This window comes from Eleginops maclovinus, chromosome 19 (assembly GCF_036324505.1).
Source record: "Eleginops maclovinus isolate JMC-PN-2008 ecotype Puerto Natales chromosome 19, JC_Emac_rtc_rv5, whole genome shotgun sequence".
NCBI classification, from domain to species: domain Eukaryota; kingdom Metazoa; phylum Chordata; class Actinopteri; order Perciformes; family Eleginopidae; genus Eleginops; species Eleginops maclovinus.
Window position 1 is genome coordinate 11,722,551 of NC_086367.1, and position 18,867 is coordinate 11,741,417.

At 39.3% G+C, this 18,867-nt stretch overlaps 2 protein-coding genes across 2 annotated transcripts in view; both read right to left on the minus strand.

The window, feature by feature from the left end:
- Nucleotides 1-489: 489 nt before the first annotated feature.
- Nucleotides 490-7,721, minus strand: pomt2 (protein-O-mannosyltransferase 2). Its single transcript, XM_063909715.1, has 21 exons — nucleotides 6,914-7,721; nucleotides 6,752-6,836; nucleotides 6,568-6,672; nucleotides 6,315-6,423; nucleotides 5,859-5,967; nucleotides 4,991-5,150; nucleotides 4,793-4,899; nucleotides 4,595-4,677; nucleotides 4,195-4,304; nucleotides 4,041-4,107; nucleotides 3,887-3,947; nucleotides 3,700-3,778; nucleotides 3,327-3,478; nucleotides 3,145-3,236; nucleotides 2,992-3,068; nucleotides 2,835-2,906; nucleotides 2,680-2,739; nucleotides 2,490-2,595; nucleotides 2,248-2,388; nucleotides 1,580-1,691; nucleotides 490-1,214 (listed from the first exon to the last, which is right to left on the minus strand). The coding sequence occupies exons 1-21, from the start codon at nucleotides 7,216-7,218 to the stop codon at nucleotides 1,109-1,111; spliced, it is 2,298 nt and encodes a 765-aa protein (XP_063765785.1). The 5' UTR covers nucleotides 7,219-7,721; the 3' UTR covers nucleotides 490-1,108.
- An 871-nt stretch (nucleotides 7,722-8,592) lies between these two features.
- The window catches only part of LOC134881692 (latent-transforming growth factor beta-binding protein 2-like), a 78,469-nt gene continuing 68,194 nt past the window's right edge, over nucleotides 8,593-18,867 (minus strand). Inside the window, exons 32-41 of the mRNA XM_063909208.1 lie at nucleotides 17,910-18,038; nucleotides 17,003-17,137; nucleotides 15,861-16,061; nucleotides 15,656-15,748; nucleotides 15,164-15,292; nucleotides 14,257-14,397; nucleotides 13,862-14,035; nucleotides 13,480-13,758; nucleotides 12,781-12,930; nucleotides 8,593-10,909 (exon numbers count right to left, since the gene is read on the minus strand). Of these exons, the coding sequence (XP_063765278.1) occupies nucleotides 10,734-10,909; nucleotides 12,781-12,930; nucleotides 13,480-13,758; nucleotides 13,862-14,035; nucleotides 14,257-14,397; nucleotides 15,164-15,292; nucleotides 15,656-15,748; nucleotides 15,861-16,061; nucleotides 17,003-17,137; nucleotides 17,910-18,038 (1,607 nt within the window). The 3' untranslated portion in view covers nucleotides 8,593-10,733. The remainder of the gene's footprint in view (nucleotides 10,910-12,780; nucleotides 12,931-13,479; nucleotides 13,759-13,861; nucleotides 14,036-14,256; nucleotides 14,398-15,163; nucleotides 15,293-15,655; nucleotides 15,749-15,860; nucleotides 16,062-17,002; nucleotides 17,138-17,909; nucleotides 18,039-18,867) is intronic.

Here is an 18,867-nt window from a genome sequence, read left to right on the forward strand (position 1 = left end):
TGAATAACTTATCATTGACTTTCTATTGGAATACATCCTACATTTATAAATAATGTAAGAGTTTTAGAGGATTAGAGTGCAGCAGAAATGTATACATCTTGAAAGTTATTACATTTCAAGGTGTAATGTTTAATGGCATTCATCACATATACATTATAACACACAAACTGATAAAACAGTTCACAGTTGGTCTTATTTTTATTTTAGGTCTCTCTTTGGTTGTTTTAAAGAGCCATTGAAATTGTATATTTTGATTGTTAAAAGCAATGATTTCATGTATTTGTATAGTTTTAATTTGTGGCATATCATGTGATAATCTACATGTCTGTTACCCATTATTTCTGAATATCTTACCCAGTTTTTAACAAGAGATTTTAAAGTATAATAGTAGAGTAGTGTGGAGATTATGTTTTAACACATTTGGAGCAGTTTTAAGCTAAAGGTCTAAGTAAACACTTTTTGATCATATGAACAACAGTAAGCACAGACTACAACAATATCACAGTTTATTTATCATACTGAAATGTATATGACACAGAGTCAGTAGTAGTTTTACAAAGTAAAAACAGAAACCAGTACTTGACAGCACTGATTGCTAAATACAATTAAAAAATACTGTGCACTAAGATCACGACAAACGCAAACAAAAATACAGTCTCTGTTAGCCTATAACTACGTACTCAACAGTGTTTTCTATAAAACTCCCCAACACTGAGATGCAGCACAGTTCCTTTACTAGCTCCTTACAGGCACTTGAGCTTATTATTGTGACGTACAGTATGCACATTATATTTCTATAAGTCCAAGATATGAGATGTGGAGTTAGTTAAGGCAGCTTGGTGAACATAATTGTCTAGATCTGTATTCTCAAATACTTCACAACACAACAGCATTTATATTGCACTGATTCAGATCGCTCTCATGAAGCACTCTTTACACATCACATGCTTTAATACTTGGGAAATGTTCGGACACTCAATAATACACGAGTTGGTAGAGATTCTAACGTAGTTTATACAGTCAGTACATTATGTAAAGTAAGAGCGTAAATCCCTCAGTCAGACCGGTTTTGCAGTAAAATATATCTGTGTTCTTCTTTCAAAACTGACTAGAACTCCCAGGAGTCCATCCACTTCAGGTGGGCCATTGCGCTGCCCGGCTCGTGTGCCAGAGGGCCTTTCATGCCGTAGGAGAGCGGATGAAACAGGTAGAAACTGATAGAAAGAGAGTGGATTAAAGGGATTTATACAAAGTCAAAGAAGCGCCCTTAAACTTAAGAAAAAAAGTTAAGAGGTAATCTTAAACCTGGCTAGCTTCTAGGCTTTGTGCTAAACTAAGTTAAACACTTGCTGGTGTTTGGTATAGATCTTCCCATCTATCTCTTGATGAAAAAGGAGCTAATAATATGATTACTTTGTTATCTTTTTCAATCACAAAAGGCATTTTGTTTATATTTTTTTTCAGTCTTTAATCACACAAAACCACATTAAATGCATTGACATCAGAGGCTGATGCTACTCTGATTATGACGGTGTAGTGTCAGAATTACTCCAGTAAAGTTTCTCTTCATTCATCTCACCTGTAAAGAACACTGAAGAGAAGGACCATCTGCCCGAGTCTCTGCATCCAATCACAATAAGGCTGGCGAATTAGCAGGTCACTGCTTTTCAACAGAATGTCAAATGTAATTCCTGTGAAAAACAAACACGATGCTTTTAACCCTGTGGCCAACATGACAGTGACATGACAACATTAATCAAGGGTCTTTGAAAGTCAGAAAGTCAGGAAGTGTGGGAACACATCGGACAAAACTCAGACATAAACCTTATGATTCTCAGGAAAGTTCTGGAATAAAATGGAGTTTCCTTTGCAATAATATTTTAAAAATTCCCAATTTGGGATAAATAAAGTATTTCTGATTCTGAATATCCAAGCAGATTTATGGACATTAGATTACAACTAATCAATCATATGTGTACAAACATAAAGTCCCAATCTTTGTCTGTCCAAAGTGTCGATAATCAGTTTATCCTATAGGACATTGTGTGAAATATGCATTCTAGAGGTTTGGCCAGAAGTGTGTTTTCCGTGGTCACAGTCCTCAAACTTTGACTCTGAAAGTGTAATCAGTTCTTTCCTACAAGTCTAAGTGTATCTATCTTTGGTCTTACATCTCTCCCTCCTCCCTCCCTAAGAAGCCTCAGATTGTATGTAATGGAGGAAGCTGAGATAAAGTATGAATGCTACCTGTAAGCATGCTGCTGAAGAGCATTGCAGGGAAGTAATGGTGGTAGTAGAGGACGCGGCCCATCATATAGAAAGGTGCGTAGTGCAGCAACCAACCGAGGAGCATCAGTCCTCCTTTTCTCATGAGCACATGAGAGTGCTCTGAAAGACAAAGTGGAGAACAGAACAATTATTTGTAACATAAAGTAGCTTTTTAATGTTCAGCAACCACGATCAGTAAGTACTTCTGGCCATAATCATACCTATTCTTTTTTGGCCCAATGAGAAACCTCTTTTGAGGGCTATAGCTGCCACTGCCGCCATGATAGGATACAATCCCAAACTGGCTAAATTTATCCACCAAACCACCTAAAAAAAAGATCATGAGAGTATTAACATGTTATAAGAGAAGAGTGACAACAGAAACCAATTGAGACATTAACATATTCTTACAGGGTTCCCCAGCAGGTAGACACGATACTCTGTGTCATTCACTCCAGAAAACCTCAGACCCTTTACAGAAATGAACCAAGAACATTTGTTTTTGAATTTGATTAAGCTTTAACGTTTTCCAAAATAAACATTTCACTGTAGATTATTCATCGCACCTGATAGTTGATTGGCCAATGCCAGGGTTTTGAATTCATCTCATTGTCTTTGGGTTTCAGGCCACTGTTACCCTAAAAAGACACATTTAATGTCAATAAAGTGTCTCTGATTAAAGTCGTAGCGCACAGATTAACACCTTATGTCACTGTTTCTTACTCTAATCATCACAATGTGGGACTCCAGTAAGATCTCCAGAAAATGGGGCTTCAGCACTGACAAACTAATGTTGGGCACTGAGGAAAAGGAATACATTGGTTAGTGTTAAACATCATGAAGGGGAGACAAGATCATAGACTATGTTTGTCTTACATCTGGGGTTGATATGATCTTCAATGTTCCACTGAGAGCTGGGAGTTTCCTTTAAGTAGGGACTGCACGTCACCTCCACCTGTTCCCAGCCCCTGAACACAAACAAACGTGAGCTTTGACTGTCCATACACATGATGTATCTTGAATAGAAAAAAGAGGAGCAGTTTAAACTTTTTTTTTACCACTTGGGGAGAGTTTTTCCAGAGGAGTAAAGCACACAGCCGGTAGCCCGGTGCAGGAAGCGCACTTTGCTACGCAGCACCTTCACCAGGTCCCCCTTATGGCCTCCACACACCTCCACCTGCCACAGGTCGTTTTTGTCACCCGTGCCATTCTAAAAAGAGCCCAAAAGATGGAGATGTGTTTTAAGACTCGAGGACATACATATATAATAATAATGGCATGCAATCAGACTATACTTTGTTATAAATGAGCAATAAGGCAATTAACAGTTTGGCCTCCAATAAAAGTGACTCTACATCTAACATGTCATCCATCAACTGTAAAGAAAAAGTCATGTTTTTTATAACAGCTTTATGTTATGGGTGTACTTACAATGCCATATCCTGTAACCTGGAAGTGTTTCTTGGTCAGAGGGGCCTCATGGAGGTGAGTGTGAAGGTTACGGGTTGTTCTGCAAAAACAGGTACATTATTTGGATTAGAATGACATTGGGTTTAAAATCGAGGGACAATTAACAACAGGGTTTCTTTTTGCTGCTCTGTGGAGTCATTGTACGTACTCTTTGTGCTCGAGTCGAATGACGTCTCCATGACGAACCAGATCAGGTGTCCCAGATTGAGCTTCATAGAGACAAACAACAAGACGCTTACACACTGCTTTCTTATGGCTTAAATGATGCTATTGGTATCAGTGATTCAACCCCATGTGCTCACATTCACTTTCATCCGGTCTTTGAACGAGCCACAAGTTGTTGTAGTCTTTATGGAGGTAGGCTGTCACCTGTAAGGACATGGCAGAGAAAATATAAGTATAAAGAAAAAAAGCGAATCTAATTATTTTGAATAATGCTTCACACTGCAGCCTGACCTGCTGCTGCTTCGCTCCCACTCCCTCTGGGTATAAGTGCCAATGAGAGTGCAGATAGCCTCCAGCAATCCGGAGGTTTTTAATTGTGATGGTGGAGCCAAATGCCAGGTCTATTTAAGAAGAACAACGTCAACATTGTTACAAAACAAAAGAAAACAAACATATTTGAATGAATCATTAGTTCTGAAGCAGGGAGGAGCCATCAACAAAAGGACTGAGCATAAAAAATAGTGGCTTTTATGAACACAGCTAAATGTAAGCACACACATCGTCTGTCTGTTATCAATACTAAGGGAATGCCTACATTTCTTTTCCCCCTCAGTTCCTCTACTATTTAGTGTTTTAGTAAACAAAGCAGCAGCATGATGCGTTTTTATTTACAGGTGTGTTTAGGACTCACACTCAGGCATGGATGCGTTGTGTAAATTGTTCCCGATCAGTCTGGACTGAAAGGCTGAACTGAAGAAACCATCCCCAGGTCCACTGGTGACAGAAAACAAAATCATGATCACCTCAACAGCGTAGATACTGAGCACTATTGAGTGTGAGGTGAGCAGTAATATCAATCTGTATCAATGGTTTAAGAACTCAGACGCACCTTTTGTTCAACACAACAAAGTGGATTGCAAATATTGTAACGTAGAGGAAGAGTGGAAGCAGGATGAGACCAACAACCCGAGCCAGGAAGTGTTTCGCAATTTCCACCTGGAGCCGGAAAGTAAAAAATCAGTCAAACCTCTGGTACTGCTATCAACAATATCTGTAACAGATCCATTCAGAATATGCTGCTATTTACCAGTGAGAGGCTCAGGTCTCCCAAAATTCTCCAGAGGTCCGAGACCGTGTTCAGTCCCACCAACAGAATTACAAACAGACCCACAAACTTCACCCCTAATGCCCCAGCAAGGTTTACACCAGTCAGTACCAGCCACAGCCACCAGGAGGCAGTAAAGGGCCTATGAACAACAGCAAGCAAGCAGGAAAAAAAATCTGTTTACTGTTAGGAACATGGAAAACACCAGGAAACATTACTATACTGTTTTAAGATATATCTCATATATGTAAGCAGACTTCTTACTGTGAACCTTTGCATATTACGTTTTAGAATTTTGCACATTTCTGCACAAATGACAACTTCTTAAATCTGCATCAGTTATTTTGGCCACATTTTAACTTACAGTATTTTAATTTTAGTTTTTTCTCTAATATTTGTAAATGTTTCTTGATTATTGTACTTTTGTCCTCTCTCATTTTCAAATGTATTTTCTCTTACTTTCTATTTTATACCAACGCAAATTCATTGACCATCAAAAACTACTTCAACTCAAACTAAATTTGACTATGGGTTGCTTTAGTAGTTATTGTATTGTATCCATTTTGTAAAGACAATCTCCGGAATAAAGAACATTTTTTACCAAAACACACGCAGAATCCAAAAGCGGCTGTTCCTATTTTCGTACAAAGAAAATCTGAAGTTTTGAATTCAAATTAATTGGATATAGGTTAAAAAAGTAATCCATGCATTGCATTTGTACCTGAAAGAGAGTGGAATCATTGTTGTTTTTATTCTGTGCCAAATAACTGATTAATGGACGACTGAAATGGAATTCACCACTGCATTGCATGAGACTAGACAGAAAAGAAAGGTCTGAGTGGTTTCCTACCTGTATCTCTGCTGGTTGAACTTGACCATGCTCAGCACTGCTGCCATGATGAAGAACAAGAGTATAGGGTCTAACAGGATGTACTGGGAGATGGTGATAGAGCCAGTGTCTGTAGAACAGAGTAAATTAACATTCTCCTTATTACAGTAGCAGGATTTGAAAATTAAATATATGATATTTAGGTACAACATACTCTTCATGTGTCAAAAATAACTGCTTAGTTAGACAATAAATAAAATGAAAATAATCGGGAAATAAAGAAAAATGACTTAGAAGTCACTTTTGAGTTGTTTCTCGACTCCCAAAATGTGTATCTGCAAGTTCCATTCAGATGTACATGCTGTTTTTATATATATTAAGGAATAACAAGGATATTTGAAGGAATAGTAATAAGTCAATTGCAAGTTTTATATGTTTTGAATTTGTGCAAACCTTTTAAAGAAGTTGATTACTCACCAAATATGAGCAGGGTGGCAGTGATGAGGGCAGCAGTTTGAGACTGAGACAGATCCAGCACTATGAGGTAGGCAAAGATTGGGAGACAGGAGCCCAGCACGGCACAAAACTGTAAAGCAAGGGGGAGAGCAAACCAATTATCAGCCTTAATGGCTTGTCCCCCTAAAGTTGGCACACAAATATAGATATACATTTTAGTTCCTTGTTAATCAATAAGACAAAAGCAGGTTTTCTTGAGTGGAAAGCAACATACCCCTCTCATCCCCCAGTAGTTGTGGTGTTCATATTTATCTCCCGGCTTAATGAAAGGAAAGGTGCCATCATAACCGGTCATGTAGCCAGCAAGACCGATCAGCATCTGCAACACATTAATGGAGATCAATACTTAAAATAAAGACGTTTTCCAGCTACACAAAACTGATAAGATTTGATCTCACTTTTCCAAGAGGAGGATGGACGTCAAAAAAGAAGGTCCTGTTGATGTAGTAGCTTCCCATCTTTCCAAAGTGTGTCTCATCCCAGCTGAAACACCAAAACGAGTCATTGTTTTGAAAACTATGATCTAACAATATCTTTGTTCATGCATGACTTTAACTTACCATACATGAGGGGGCTCTGTTATCTTGTAGAGGCGTGTGGAGAAAGACAGCCCCACCAACAACATCAGCAGCACCCTGCTTGGAGGATCCTTACTGGGATTTCCTCTGGAGGAAAACTGAGCACCATTTGAAGACTGGGTGTCATCTTCTGAAGAATGTCCAGCTGTCTGACTGAGTTTGTCTTTTGACAATGAAGTAGATGGGGCTTGGAGAGTCTCTTCTGACGTGGGAAATATTTTCCTGTTTCGTAGTGTTGAAGTGTCCCCTGTTTTGTTCCATTGTGTTGTGCATTGTTCCTTTGCCATGAGGAAATGAAACCTGGAATAAATTCACCAGATCCCCTTCCAGACCAGGAGAGTCCACTTCCTAGCTATTTATTAAAATAGCGATAAGTTGATATCTGGATGAACTGTGCTGTCTGGGACTAATATCTACATTTAGCATAGCTAGTTTTTAGCAATATGTAATACTTGAACCCCAGTTATCAGTTGTCAACATTGCAACGTAATAAAAAAGGCGATATTGACACCTTTCCTAGTCAACACATGATAACACATACCAGTTCGTTACAGTACAACCAAGCTATTAATACATTCTTTTAATCGATAATAACATACTTATCCTTGCTTGCTAACCAAGTGTCCACTCCCCAAAATGTCGGCATTCCTCACCATAAAATATGATAATTGTTAACGGTCTTTATCGGGTCAAAAAGTTATATTATTAAAAGACTTAACATTAGCAACACAACGAGAGCACGAGAGGTTGCAGCTCTACTCAAACACGTATGAAGCGAGGTGGATTCTGGGAGATGTATTCCACTGTGTAATTTAGGTTTGCTTGGTGGTTGAGGTGTAAACACATTTACCCAGAATCCATCTGGAATATCTCTTCGTCCCCGTTTAACCAATTGAAAAAATGGAAAGGTAGTGTTGTGCGGTGCTATTTGGCCACAAGAGGGCAATATAGTACAATACATATTTTTAATATTACCAAAGATGCTTTAAAATACTTGTTTCTCTCTTCTGTTGTGTGGAATTTAATCCACCTGGCATTTCCGGCCCACAATTCTAACTTAATCTAGACTAAAAAAAATGTTACTGCTCTGGTTCATATCTGTAGTAAAATACCCTAACAGCAGAGGTAAGATAATTAAAACAAACTTGCATTAGCTCAAGTTTTCTGTAATACACTTTGAGGCCCCCTTTTGTATTTCAATTTTGTGCTTCTATAATGCTTAAACTTAACTACATTTCAGAGGAAAATATTGTACTATGCACTACATTTATTTGGCAGCTATAGCAACTTTTGAGATTAATATTTTAAACTCAAAACAAATACGGATATAACATGAAAGGTTGAATTATGATAGATTAATATGCCTAAAAGTGTATAATTTAATAATAGTATTTACTGATATAACAATCTTGAGCTCTGCATAATAAATACTTTCATTAACCCTAAAATACGAGTACATTTTTACTTGGAAGATAGAATTTTTACTTTGTGGTATTATATTACTTTAACTTAAGTAAAGAATCTGAATACATTTACTTCTGCTTCCACACACACACACACATCTGACTTGTTACTTCCCTCATTAAAAGTTACTTTACCTAACAAAAGTACTTTTATTCTTTTGGTAGGAATAAACTTAAGTACATTTTCAAAGAGATTGATATTTTTTAGGTTTTTATTTGGATGACTGATAGTGATTACAGTCAAGAGGTAAACAAAATGAATGAGCACACATTTCCAATGACCACAGCTTTAAAACAAGACATTTATTGCAAGTTATTTGCAGTTTTGAAAGGCTTTAAATATTCCAACTTTGACCTAAATGTTAGACTTCTGATCCGGGTTAACTGATGAATACAGCACAGAAAAGTAGACTTCAGATGGAGACATTTGTACAACTCTAGGTTTATAGGTTACAAATGCTTGTTAAGGTTATAATCGTCAACTTTAGTCCTCCTCCATGTTGGAATTAGACTTTTATGTTTCTGCACTGCTGGAAGAAGTTTAGTCTATTAGACAAATAATGCCATTATATTCTAAACCTGAAAATAAAACACAAAAGGGTATAAGTGGGAGTTCAGAAACCACATGGTACAGTCTATGATACATTCATGACATAAGGATCAAACAGAGACTAAAAGAAATAATGTTCACAATTACTAATATTTAGCCATAAAGTTGTGACGCACAGGAGTTGGTGCTTGCATTTCAAAAGCATTGTCTTTGTAATGAACTTGAAGAGACAAAATGTCTTTTAGAACAGTGCTGCCACTTCCAAAAAAATATATTTCATTGTCTGCTCCACAGGGCAGGGTATACACACAGTTCCTCTGGTACAGTGTCAGCCACTCTCCTCATACATAAAAAGATATGCTTTAAAAAAAACATTTTTACAGACATGTATAAATCTACAAAGCTATAATGCCAGATTTTTCTTACATTTTTACGTCTTATGTTAAACAAAATATTGGTTGTGCTATAATGCATTAAGAGAATATGTAACAAAAATAATACATAGTACTAGATCTGTACAAAATATACCAAACCTCTCCAACAAAGCCGTTATCTTTACATGCACTCGAGATCCACACGTGGGAATGATCTGATGTGTGACTCTGGTTCATAAAACTTTCACTTCAAGCTGTGATATTTGTGGATCATTTTAACTAACTTACTTTCCTGTGGTTTCAGGCTAGAATGTAGCCTCTAGGTCATGGTACATATGGGTTTTACAGACATGTAAAACAAGTTAATACTGTTAAAAATAAAATAAAAGGGGATCAGCAAGTGAGTCCATGTTTTCCTACTTCATTGCTGGTATTAAAAAGGGTGTTAAACAGAGGAAGGCAGGTTATACCTATTGCACCTTTTTTTGTTTTTAAACATTACATAGCTCATCATATACATCTACAGTCTTTCCAGGTCCACATAAAGGCTGAGTTTTTTAATGTGTAGTTTGGCTGTGTTCTCTGTCGTTCTGGGTCCAGAGATTCTTCAGCTTGTGGTTAATCTTGAAGAAGAGAAAAGGTGGTTGTTGAAATGTTCTTTCCTTTAAATTTCAGATGTATCAACCCTGGCGTCCATTTAGTCCAAGGTCGATGCTAATTACAATGAGTGAGTGAGAAAACTGGTGTGAGGTTTGATTGTGAGGCACAAGCTGATTTATGACTATTTTTCTCTAACATTCCTTCTTTTACAAAATATATTTATTATCTCCCCGTGGCGTCTCTGAGGTGAGACAAATAAAACAAGAGGCCCATCCATGTACGCCCACTGACAAAGGTTGCTTTCTTAGTTTGCAGAAGCCCGTCATGTAAATGAAATAAATAACACAACAAAAGAAAGTGACAGAGAAAATAATGTGGAAAATATATCTGCATACCAAATTGCCTGGGGTTACTGAATAAAAAAAAATCAGTCCACAAAATCCCTTTAAGGCAAATGGGTATCTGGTGAATATTAAATCCCATGTTATACATTCACTGCACAATTCCTGGTCCTGTTGGATGTGTGTGAGGGGGATATGAATGTGTTCTGTGCTGAATGCGAGTGTGTGTGTGTGTGTGTGTGTGTGTGTGTGTGTGTGTGTATGTGTATGTGTATGTGTATGTGTATGTGTATGTGTGTGTGTGTGTGTGTGTGTGTGTGTGTGTGTGTGTGTGTGTGTGTGTGTGTGTGTGTGTGTGTGTGTGTGTAGGGAAGTGAGTTTGGACGTCTAAGCGTTACTGTTGGAGGTTTAGTGCCAGGCCCCTGGGGAAAAGGGCAGAAGGGTGTAAGGTGATCTTTGAGGGAGCAGTCTGTCTCAGTTTCCTGTCTCCAGAAGCCCAGACGCTGGGATCTCTGGGATGCATTTGTGTGGCTCTGCGGAGGCCAAGAAGCCGCTCAAACAGGTGCACTTGTACGATCCCTCTGTGTTGCTGCACAGCCCGTTCTGACACAAGGGCACCTTGTCACTGATGTCCTCACACTCGTTTATGTCTGCAGGAAGAGGAGACATGAGGTCAGCACAGAGATTTCACAGCTGAAACAGCTGCCTGCGCCACATCTGCTGCTGAGTGGCCTTATGGGTATATGAGGAATGGGATGCTGGAATGCCAAAGTAATTCATGCTTTTGAATTCAGTTTAACTGTTCTCTATTTCTTTTGTCCGATCTTAAAAAAGTGTCTCTTTCCTTTCTTCATTCCTGTCTTATTTCACTTCTTTCTTCCTTCCTTTCTGCCTTCTTTTATTCCTTCCTTATCTTCTTACTGCCTGCCTGCCTGCCTGCCTGCCTTCCTTCCTTCCTTCCTTCCTTCCTTCCTTCCTTCCTTCCTTCCTTCCTTCCTTCCTTCCTTCCTTCCTTCCTTCCTTCCTTCCTTCCTTCCTTCCTTCCTTCCTTTCCTACCTTTTGTTTTCTAATCATATCCCAAAACATTTATCAGCAGATGAAAGTTGAACCAAAAAGAAAATGACTTTGAAACATTGACATGGAAGAAAGGTCATTTACGTGCTTTTAAAAAAAAAAAAACGGTTTCAGTGGTAATGATAATTACTTTCCAATTTAGGTTACGGTTTTGGCAGACAGTTAATTACGGGCCCATCAGCAGAAATGGTGCCTGTGTCTATAATCCTTCAGCTGCATAGGCTGGTTGATTAATGAATCTTCTACTTTTTTGATGACCCAGCAGCGAAAAATAAATAATGATGTATAAATCTAATGTCAAACATTTGGTTTCAACTTTTCAGATTCAAGGATTTGCTGCTAGTCTTCACCTAACATTAGTGTAGTTGAGACTGTGGGTCAGATAAAACAAGGCGATGTCATGTTAGTTGAAAAAATGATTGTCAGTTTCATTGCTAATGAATATAATCATTGGTCACGCCCCCTGTAAAGTTCCTCTGCTCCTAAATGGGCCTGGAGGTCAGACGGAGGAAATGGTAAGCAATTTTGTGAGCAATAAACAAACAAGGTTGTTTAAATTACTCTCACAAAAAAAATAACAATTGAAGTATGATATGTTGCATAATATCTCATCGTGTATATCTTCAATCAAACATGCCGTCATGTTGCGTGTCGGCTGGATTGGAGCACTCGAGCACAGAGCAGTTCAGAATGATGGTAAAATTAACAACGCACTGGATTATGTTTCTTTTTGGCCTTCGACAGATTTTTCTTTCCCTTTTTCAACACGGGAGGTCTGATTTGTCCTTTCACAGCAGTCCATCTCAAATGACCCTCCTTCTGTTTATGTCATGTTCTGCTAGGGGAAATGCTCATGGTGATTTATAAAAGGAGGTATGGCACGAGCTGCTCACATCCCACATGTTTCCACTGGTTGGGAATCAATCACTTTTCTCAAGAAAACTTCTGGCCTTGGAGCTGATAACCTTATACGCAGACAGAATATTGTAATCATCAAGACAGTCTCACTTTCTCACAAAACAAACACAGTACACTTAAAAGATATAGTATCTCGTGTAATACACCAAGTGGCTGAGATTCAAGGACTCCTTATTCTTGGCAGAGTGTGACTAGGGAATTTCTGGCCAAAGGGTACATACGATGGTTTAGAGAAGTACACTCCTTTCATTAGTTCCCCATAAAACACAACTTAATGCAAGGTTGTTAAATTCAAAGCTCTCCTTGAGCTTGATGATATACAGCAAGAAGGGTTACCTCACTGAAATTAATCCAAGACCCGGCTCCAGAAGGCTTTAACCTGAACTTCTCTGAGGTTTGATTTGGAGATTCAACACCACATTTTAATTCCCTATTGATTCCAAAATGTCCCTGAACATTTGCCCTTTGAAATCTACATGTGGGTGGTCCGTTCAGAAAGATATCAAAGATGCCGGGGAAATAACTCACCTAGACAGGCCATCTTGTTTAGGTCAAGTTCATAACCGTCAAAGCAGTCGCAGGTGTAACCTTCTCGCACACGAACGCAGCGGCCGTTTTCACACCCATTCAGGATACCACACTCCTCCGCTCGGAGACCCTCAAAGGCATCGTAGCGCCCTGATTGGATATGAAAAAGAAACATGTAGAAAAGGATTGTAACATTGTTATTCAAATAGGACTTCCTGGTTTCACATGGAACAGTTACAACACAACATTTTCATTCATTTAGAATTGTTTTCTGGCCACCTGACAAAAACAGGTTTAATATCCTCTTTCTATTAGCTCAAGTTTTTTTCTCTACCAAGTATTGGTAGATTACACTACTTGAGTTTTGAATTGATTACACTATAAAGATTCTTAAAACTGATTAAGCCCTTAGTGAAAGCTGTAATATAGTATAGAATAAATTACATTTGAATGCAAGATTGTTCTATAGTCTGGTCATTTTTCCATTAAGCTATTGCTCTTGATGAGTTTGATGACATCAGCTGTTAGCCATCTTAAGGGGACAAATAAGGGTTATCTTTTGTGTTACGGTTGTCAATTACTGAAGTTCATAGTTGATTTACTACCACAAAAAAAATCTGCATATCCTACACTGTATATATTCTGTTATACAGAATGCTTCACATAGGGGATGAAACGCGCAGGGGTGTAAAAACCCACCAGCATAGGGGTCCACAGGCCGTGGCTGCTGCTCCCGTGGTCGTGCTATGGGCACACGGGAAGGTGGCTGCTGCACGCCGTAGTCGTTGTCATTGAAGAGAGGAACTCCCTCGGGAATGTCATAGGGTTCTGCAGGACCACCATAACTGTCCCAGTAAGGAGGAACAAAAGGCTCCGCAGGATCTTCCGGCCCCTCCATACCATACTCATATCCTGGCCGCTCTCGCAGACTGTCCCTTCCACCTTCCCGAGGCAGGTTGCACATCACTGCATAGTCCTCTGAACAGAGCAGCACACAGCGCGGGGTTATATTTTGGATGTTAACAATGATGTGTTTACACAAAACACTGAAACTATTAAACTTGTGCATCTTGCTTCTCACCTGAGTCTTTTTGGGGACAGAAGGCACACTGTTCACTCCAAGCGATGCCAAACAGGCAGCAGCATTCAGTGTATGTGGTTCTGCGGTCCTGCAGGGGCTTTGAGCACACGTTGTCCCCCTCCAGACGCTGCCAGCAAATATCCATGTGCACATCGTGATCAGAGTCAAGGGTTTCTGGGAGATAGAATTAGGAGGGAGAAAAAAAATATGGCTCTTTATATCACCAACTTTTTAGTCTGTGGTAGTGAAAACAACTGTCTGTATGTTAAAAATATATCATTAAAGAAAATATTCTCAGTTTTGCATTCAATAAATATGTTTTTTTTTAGGTCTACTCTTTGTGAAACACTACCGGATTAATAAAAAAAAGCAAACATTTTAAACTGTTGTCACACCTTCTGTGGTGTTGAGGCCGATGCAGCGCCGCCTCGTGCTGTCCAGGACTAACGGAGGACTGCAGAAACAGTTGAAAGAGCCGGCCGTGTTCACACACGCTCCGTTCTCACAGGCGGTCCCAAATCCACACTCATCGTAATCTAAAAAAACATTAACAAAGTGAGGCCCAAAGGAATTACCACATGAACAAATGATCATTCAAAAGTGGTCAAAAATGATTAAGATGCAACACTTTGATCAATCTCTTGATAGAATGAAGAAAATGTATTTTTCTCTTTGATTTATCTTTCACATTTTTACCCAGGCAGTCACTCCTTGTCCTCATGATAGGCTAACTAAAATCATTGTAGGAGAACATTTCAGTAAAAGCATACAAAATAAATACTAAATTTCTTTGTCCTTCATTCAAAATTATACTTAAGTGAAAGTATGTATTACCAGCGAAATGTATTTAAGGTATGCAAAGTAAACCTATACTTGTATAGTTATAAGCAATTGTTTTATTTATGTGTTAAGATAAATATTGCTGTTTAATTAATGTGTATATGGCGTTCACTGTTGTAGTATTAAAAGCCTTTTTGTTATATTTATCTTGGATTTACATTTGAACGCATTAGTGTTATTATTGAAAGCATTTCTGATGAAATGCCACTATTTTTTTGTCTAAAATGATGGATTACTGTAATGCATACTGATCAAGGATACAGCAAAGATAGGTGAACTAAAATGTTGGTTAACAGCACTAAAGTGTATTTAAAACACTGGCATTAGACACAGGTAACATCATGAACACTGTTTAATTTGATGAACTACCTTTACAATGACATTCCAGTTTATTTGTTGCTGTTACATGTATATGGATTTGGTTTTCAAATGTCAAAAAAGTAAAAAAGATGATTTCCTTACCCATGCACTCAAGCCGGATGTTGTCATAGTAGAATCCGGAGCGACAGTAGCAGGTATAGGTGGAAAATAGATTTGAACATTGTCCATTCTTACAAATGTCTGATCCAAACATCTCACACTCATTTGCATCTGAGGGACGAGACAGAGTCACAGCTTGGTATTACATAAATGAGATGGAAAGTAACAACAGGCAACACATTGGCACCCTGCTGTAAACGTCATTCCTTCGTCTTGTAATAAGGTGTGAAGACACACTGTGGTTGCAGCAGTTAGTCAGGTATCACATTAAACATTGGCTTACTGTGGAGACAGCCTCGTAAATGTGGTGAGGCATTATGTCTGTCTATCTGGGTTTAAAGCGTAATGCAGGTGTATGTAAAACGGTCTGCTGAAATTTCACCTCTGCGTGCCAATTTAAAGTGTTGTGTGAAGGGAAGCTATAAAACCATGGGGATATCATTAAAATGAATAAGTATTTAGACAATGGAGTACCTATGTAATGGCGGTGTTCTCCCAGGTTTTGTGAAGAGGACAAGGACTGGGGTAATAATCCAGTGCCGCGAGGGCACAACTGGTTAAAATCATCTGGAAAATAAAAGTTGGATTCATTAGTGAGGTAGCAGATAATAAAAACCACACATTATAACATTTACTAATCTAAGTTCCCTTTTTTCTGCTCATGGGCCTCTTGCTCTACCTCTTCCTGGGAGAGGACAGGCGTGGATCTCGCAGTTGTCCCCCCAGCCGGCCCCCACTGTGCAGCAGCACTCCTGCTTGGTGGTGTTGCGAGACAAGACGTTGTCGCAAAAGTTGGCGTCGTTCAAGTTATAGTAACACTCTTTCCTCTCCTCGGCTGAGGAAGCAGATGGAGGGACGCCAGGAGCAGGTGTCGGGTCAACTGTAGAGGAACAAAGGAAGCATTTCTTCAGGACATGGTGGGGATTTGACACATCAGGAGGGCAAACTAATCTCAAATCCTCCTACTGAGGTGGGATCACCAAGGACATACAGTGACATTAAATCCTCAGTATCAGCATTGAGTGGCCACATGCCTCCAGCAGGTAGTGCATTACCCTCGCCTGCCACTGCTGAGCCTGCTCATTTGTCCAAAGGCATGGGTTCAGGCATTTCACCCTTAAGCTGCAGGCTTAGCCAAATGGAAACACTGGCATGTGAGTCAACACACAATTCACTCTCACATGATTGATTAACACACGTCAAAAGCAAACAGCGGAATGTGGCAAAAAGGGTACACAAAGACATAGCTGGGGTTTAGTGCCCAGGCAGAAGAAAAAACATCCCCGCTGAGGGCGCGCCGCTTAATAATGTAAATAAGCCCAATTCGTGTACACATACGCCTATCAAGCTAGGGAGGTGATGGTGTTTCCAGTGCTGGAAAGCACTTTACTGTCATTCTGAAATTGCAATATGTTGCGTATCTGAACCTCTGCACTTGAGATGATTTTGTGCAATGTGTCTTCAGCTCTAATTGCACATAGCTGCACCTTAACCCTTTTTGTCTTGGTGAGGACAGGTTTACAGTAACAAAGCCCTTAGGGTATCTCCTTGGCTCAACAGTAGGAGTTACTTCATCATTTCATTTGAGGGATTAAGCTATCAGAATTTTTTTGTAGTCAATCCACCCAACCGTAACCCCAGGCCTATAAAACACATGGAAACAGCCAGGTCAAGAGACGAGGAGGAGGCCGTGTCCACCTCGTCACCCGTGTTTGGATAATGAGAGACGGCTCATTAAATCAGGGAAAACTCCGTCTCCCAATGATAGGATGGAGAATTAAGTCCTGTGGGTCACTGTGAGTGCTAGTCCTGCTCCATTACCCAGGGAGCGGCACTGGCTGGTGATGGGATCAAATTCCTCATTGTCGTTGGGGCAGATGCACAGGAAGCTGCCATCGAAGTTCTCACACAGGGCCTCCCCGCACAGCGCCAAGCTCATCTCACACTCGTTCACGTCTGAGAAAGACAGGAGAGCAGGGCGTGAGGTCAGTAAAGGGTTTCAGGCACGTACGCAAAGGCATGCGTTCAACAAGGCTCACGTGGAGGTCAGACAAACTATTTCTCATCATCATGTTACTGGAAGAGTAATTGAAACCCAATTGATAGAAATAAATAGTTAGTAGTGAGTGCTTTATTGATCAACCCTTTTTTTTGCAGTGATTGATTCCCTATTCATTTTAAATGTATTTGTAAATTGTTGAAATAGTTTATGTTGTTTTCAGATTTGGGAAAAAATCAGTTCATCTCTATTCAAGCAAATTATAGGGTTTTCAAATTGTGCTCTATAAAAAAGGGACCGTTTTGGTAAACACACACACAACAATAGTCTGATGATATTCTATTTTTTTTATAACTTTAATGATTTCCAAGAATATACAACTAAGCCCTAAACCGCAAGCCTGTTGGTTCCCAAAGAACATTATATCTTTAACAATGGGTCACAACTAAATACTTTCATTTTTCAAAACTCTAAATAGTTTAATCAGTATGCAAACCTAGCTTATAGAAACATTTCTCAAAAAGAGCAACTGTTAGGTACTATTTTCACATGCATATCTATGCTCCACAAATGTAGCACCACAGAGGAAAAAGTTGCATCAGGGTTTAGCCTCACTTATAAATATGATTAATTCATTGTCGGTTTTGCTGTTTTTCTAGGAAGGTCCCACACGTATCTTTCTAAGCAATAATGCAATAAAGTAATATTAATTATAGAGTAGTTACGGACCAACACATTTGCTCATGTCTCCGGGGGGGTTGTCGTAGCCTTGGTCACACTGGCAGCGGAAGGAGCCGTCTGTGTTCTCGCAGAAGCCGTGGTTCCCACAGATTGTTTCATTGACACACTCATCAATATCTGGAGGCGAGAGCACACAGAGAGGCGAGCACAGCATTAATATTTACAACGTCACTCAGCGCGATAGACTTTCAGACCGCCTCGGTAAACATGCCGCCGTTGTTCCAAACTAAACATCACTACCATTGTTACCTTACAATAACAACAGAAATCACTTCCATCATAACAGAACCAGAAACAGTGTACAGATAAGACCATCCATTAAGAGGGTTTTCAAACTCTTAACGTTTGTGAATCAGTTCAGAGAGACCTGCAGCGACACACTGAAACCGAGTGTGGTGTGGATCTGCAAAACTGTTAGTGAATGTGCAGAATGGCAAAGCGTAAGAGACGAAGGAGCTTTCAGTATGTGGCCTGAGAGATGGCAGATTCAGGTTTGAAGAGACTTTTGACCCCATTCTGAAGGAGATGATTACTTTTGTTAATGAACATGTTTGAATGTGTTTGACATCAGCTGTAGATATAAAAAAGGTAATATGAAAGTATCAGTAATTCAGTGGAAAGACTGTATGCTTGTTACAGCACTTCCAATTTCCAACCACTCGCTATTTAAAGGCAACATTTGTTAGCTGTTTCTCATTTCTTGGCGTTTCGAGTACAGCGGCGAGGCCAAAGACTGATTCTGCTGGAGAGCAAGTCTGATTATAATAGTTTACAAAACAATCAGAGAGTTAATTGATCACACTTTAGGTATGTGAATTTGTTCTCTGGTCAGTTTGATGGCCACTGGTCAATGGTGAACCTTTAAATCTGTTTTAGGGTCAAATAAAAGTCAACACAAATTGAACTCTTCATGTGTTTGGTCTATGGTATGTATTAGCATCTTTTG

What these genes read in the sequence shown, in the direction of transcription:
- pomt2 (XM_063909715.1), bottom strand. Translation starts at nt 7,218, where the DNA reads ATGGCAAAGGAACAATGCACAACACAATGGAACAAAACAGGGGACACT. An exon ending in ACAGAGCCCCCTCATGTATG is followed by an intron (nt 6,837 to 6,913) that starts GTAAGTTAAAGT and finishes TTGGTGTTTCAG; the next exon opens with CTGGGATGAGACACACTTTG. An exon ending in CCCACATTGTGATGATTAGA is followed by an intron (nt 2,907 to 2,991) that starts GTAAGAAACAGT and finishes GTGTCTTTTTAG; the next exon opens with GGTAACAGTGGCCTGAAACC.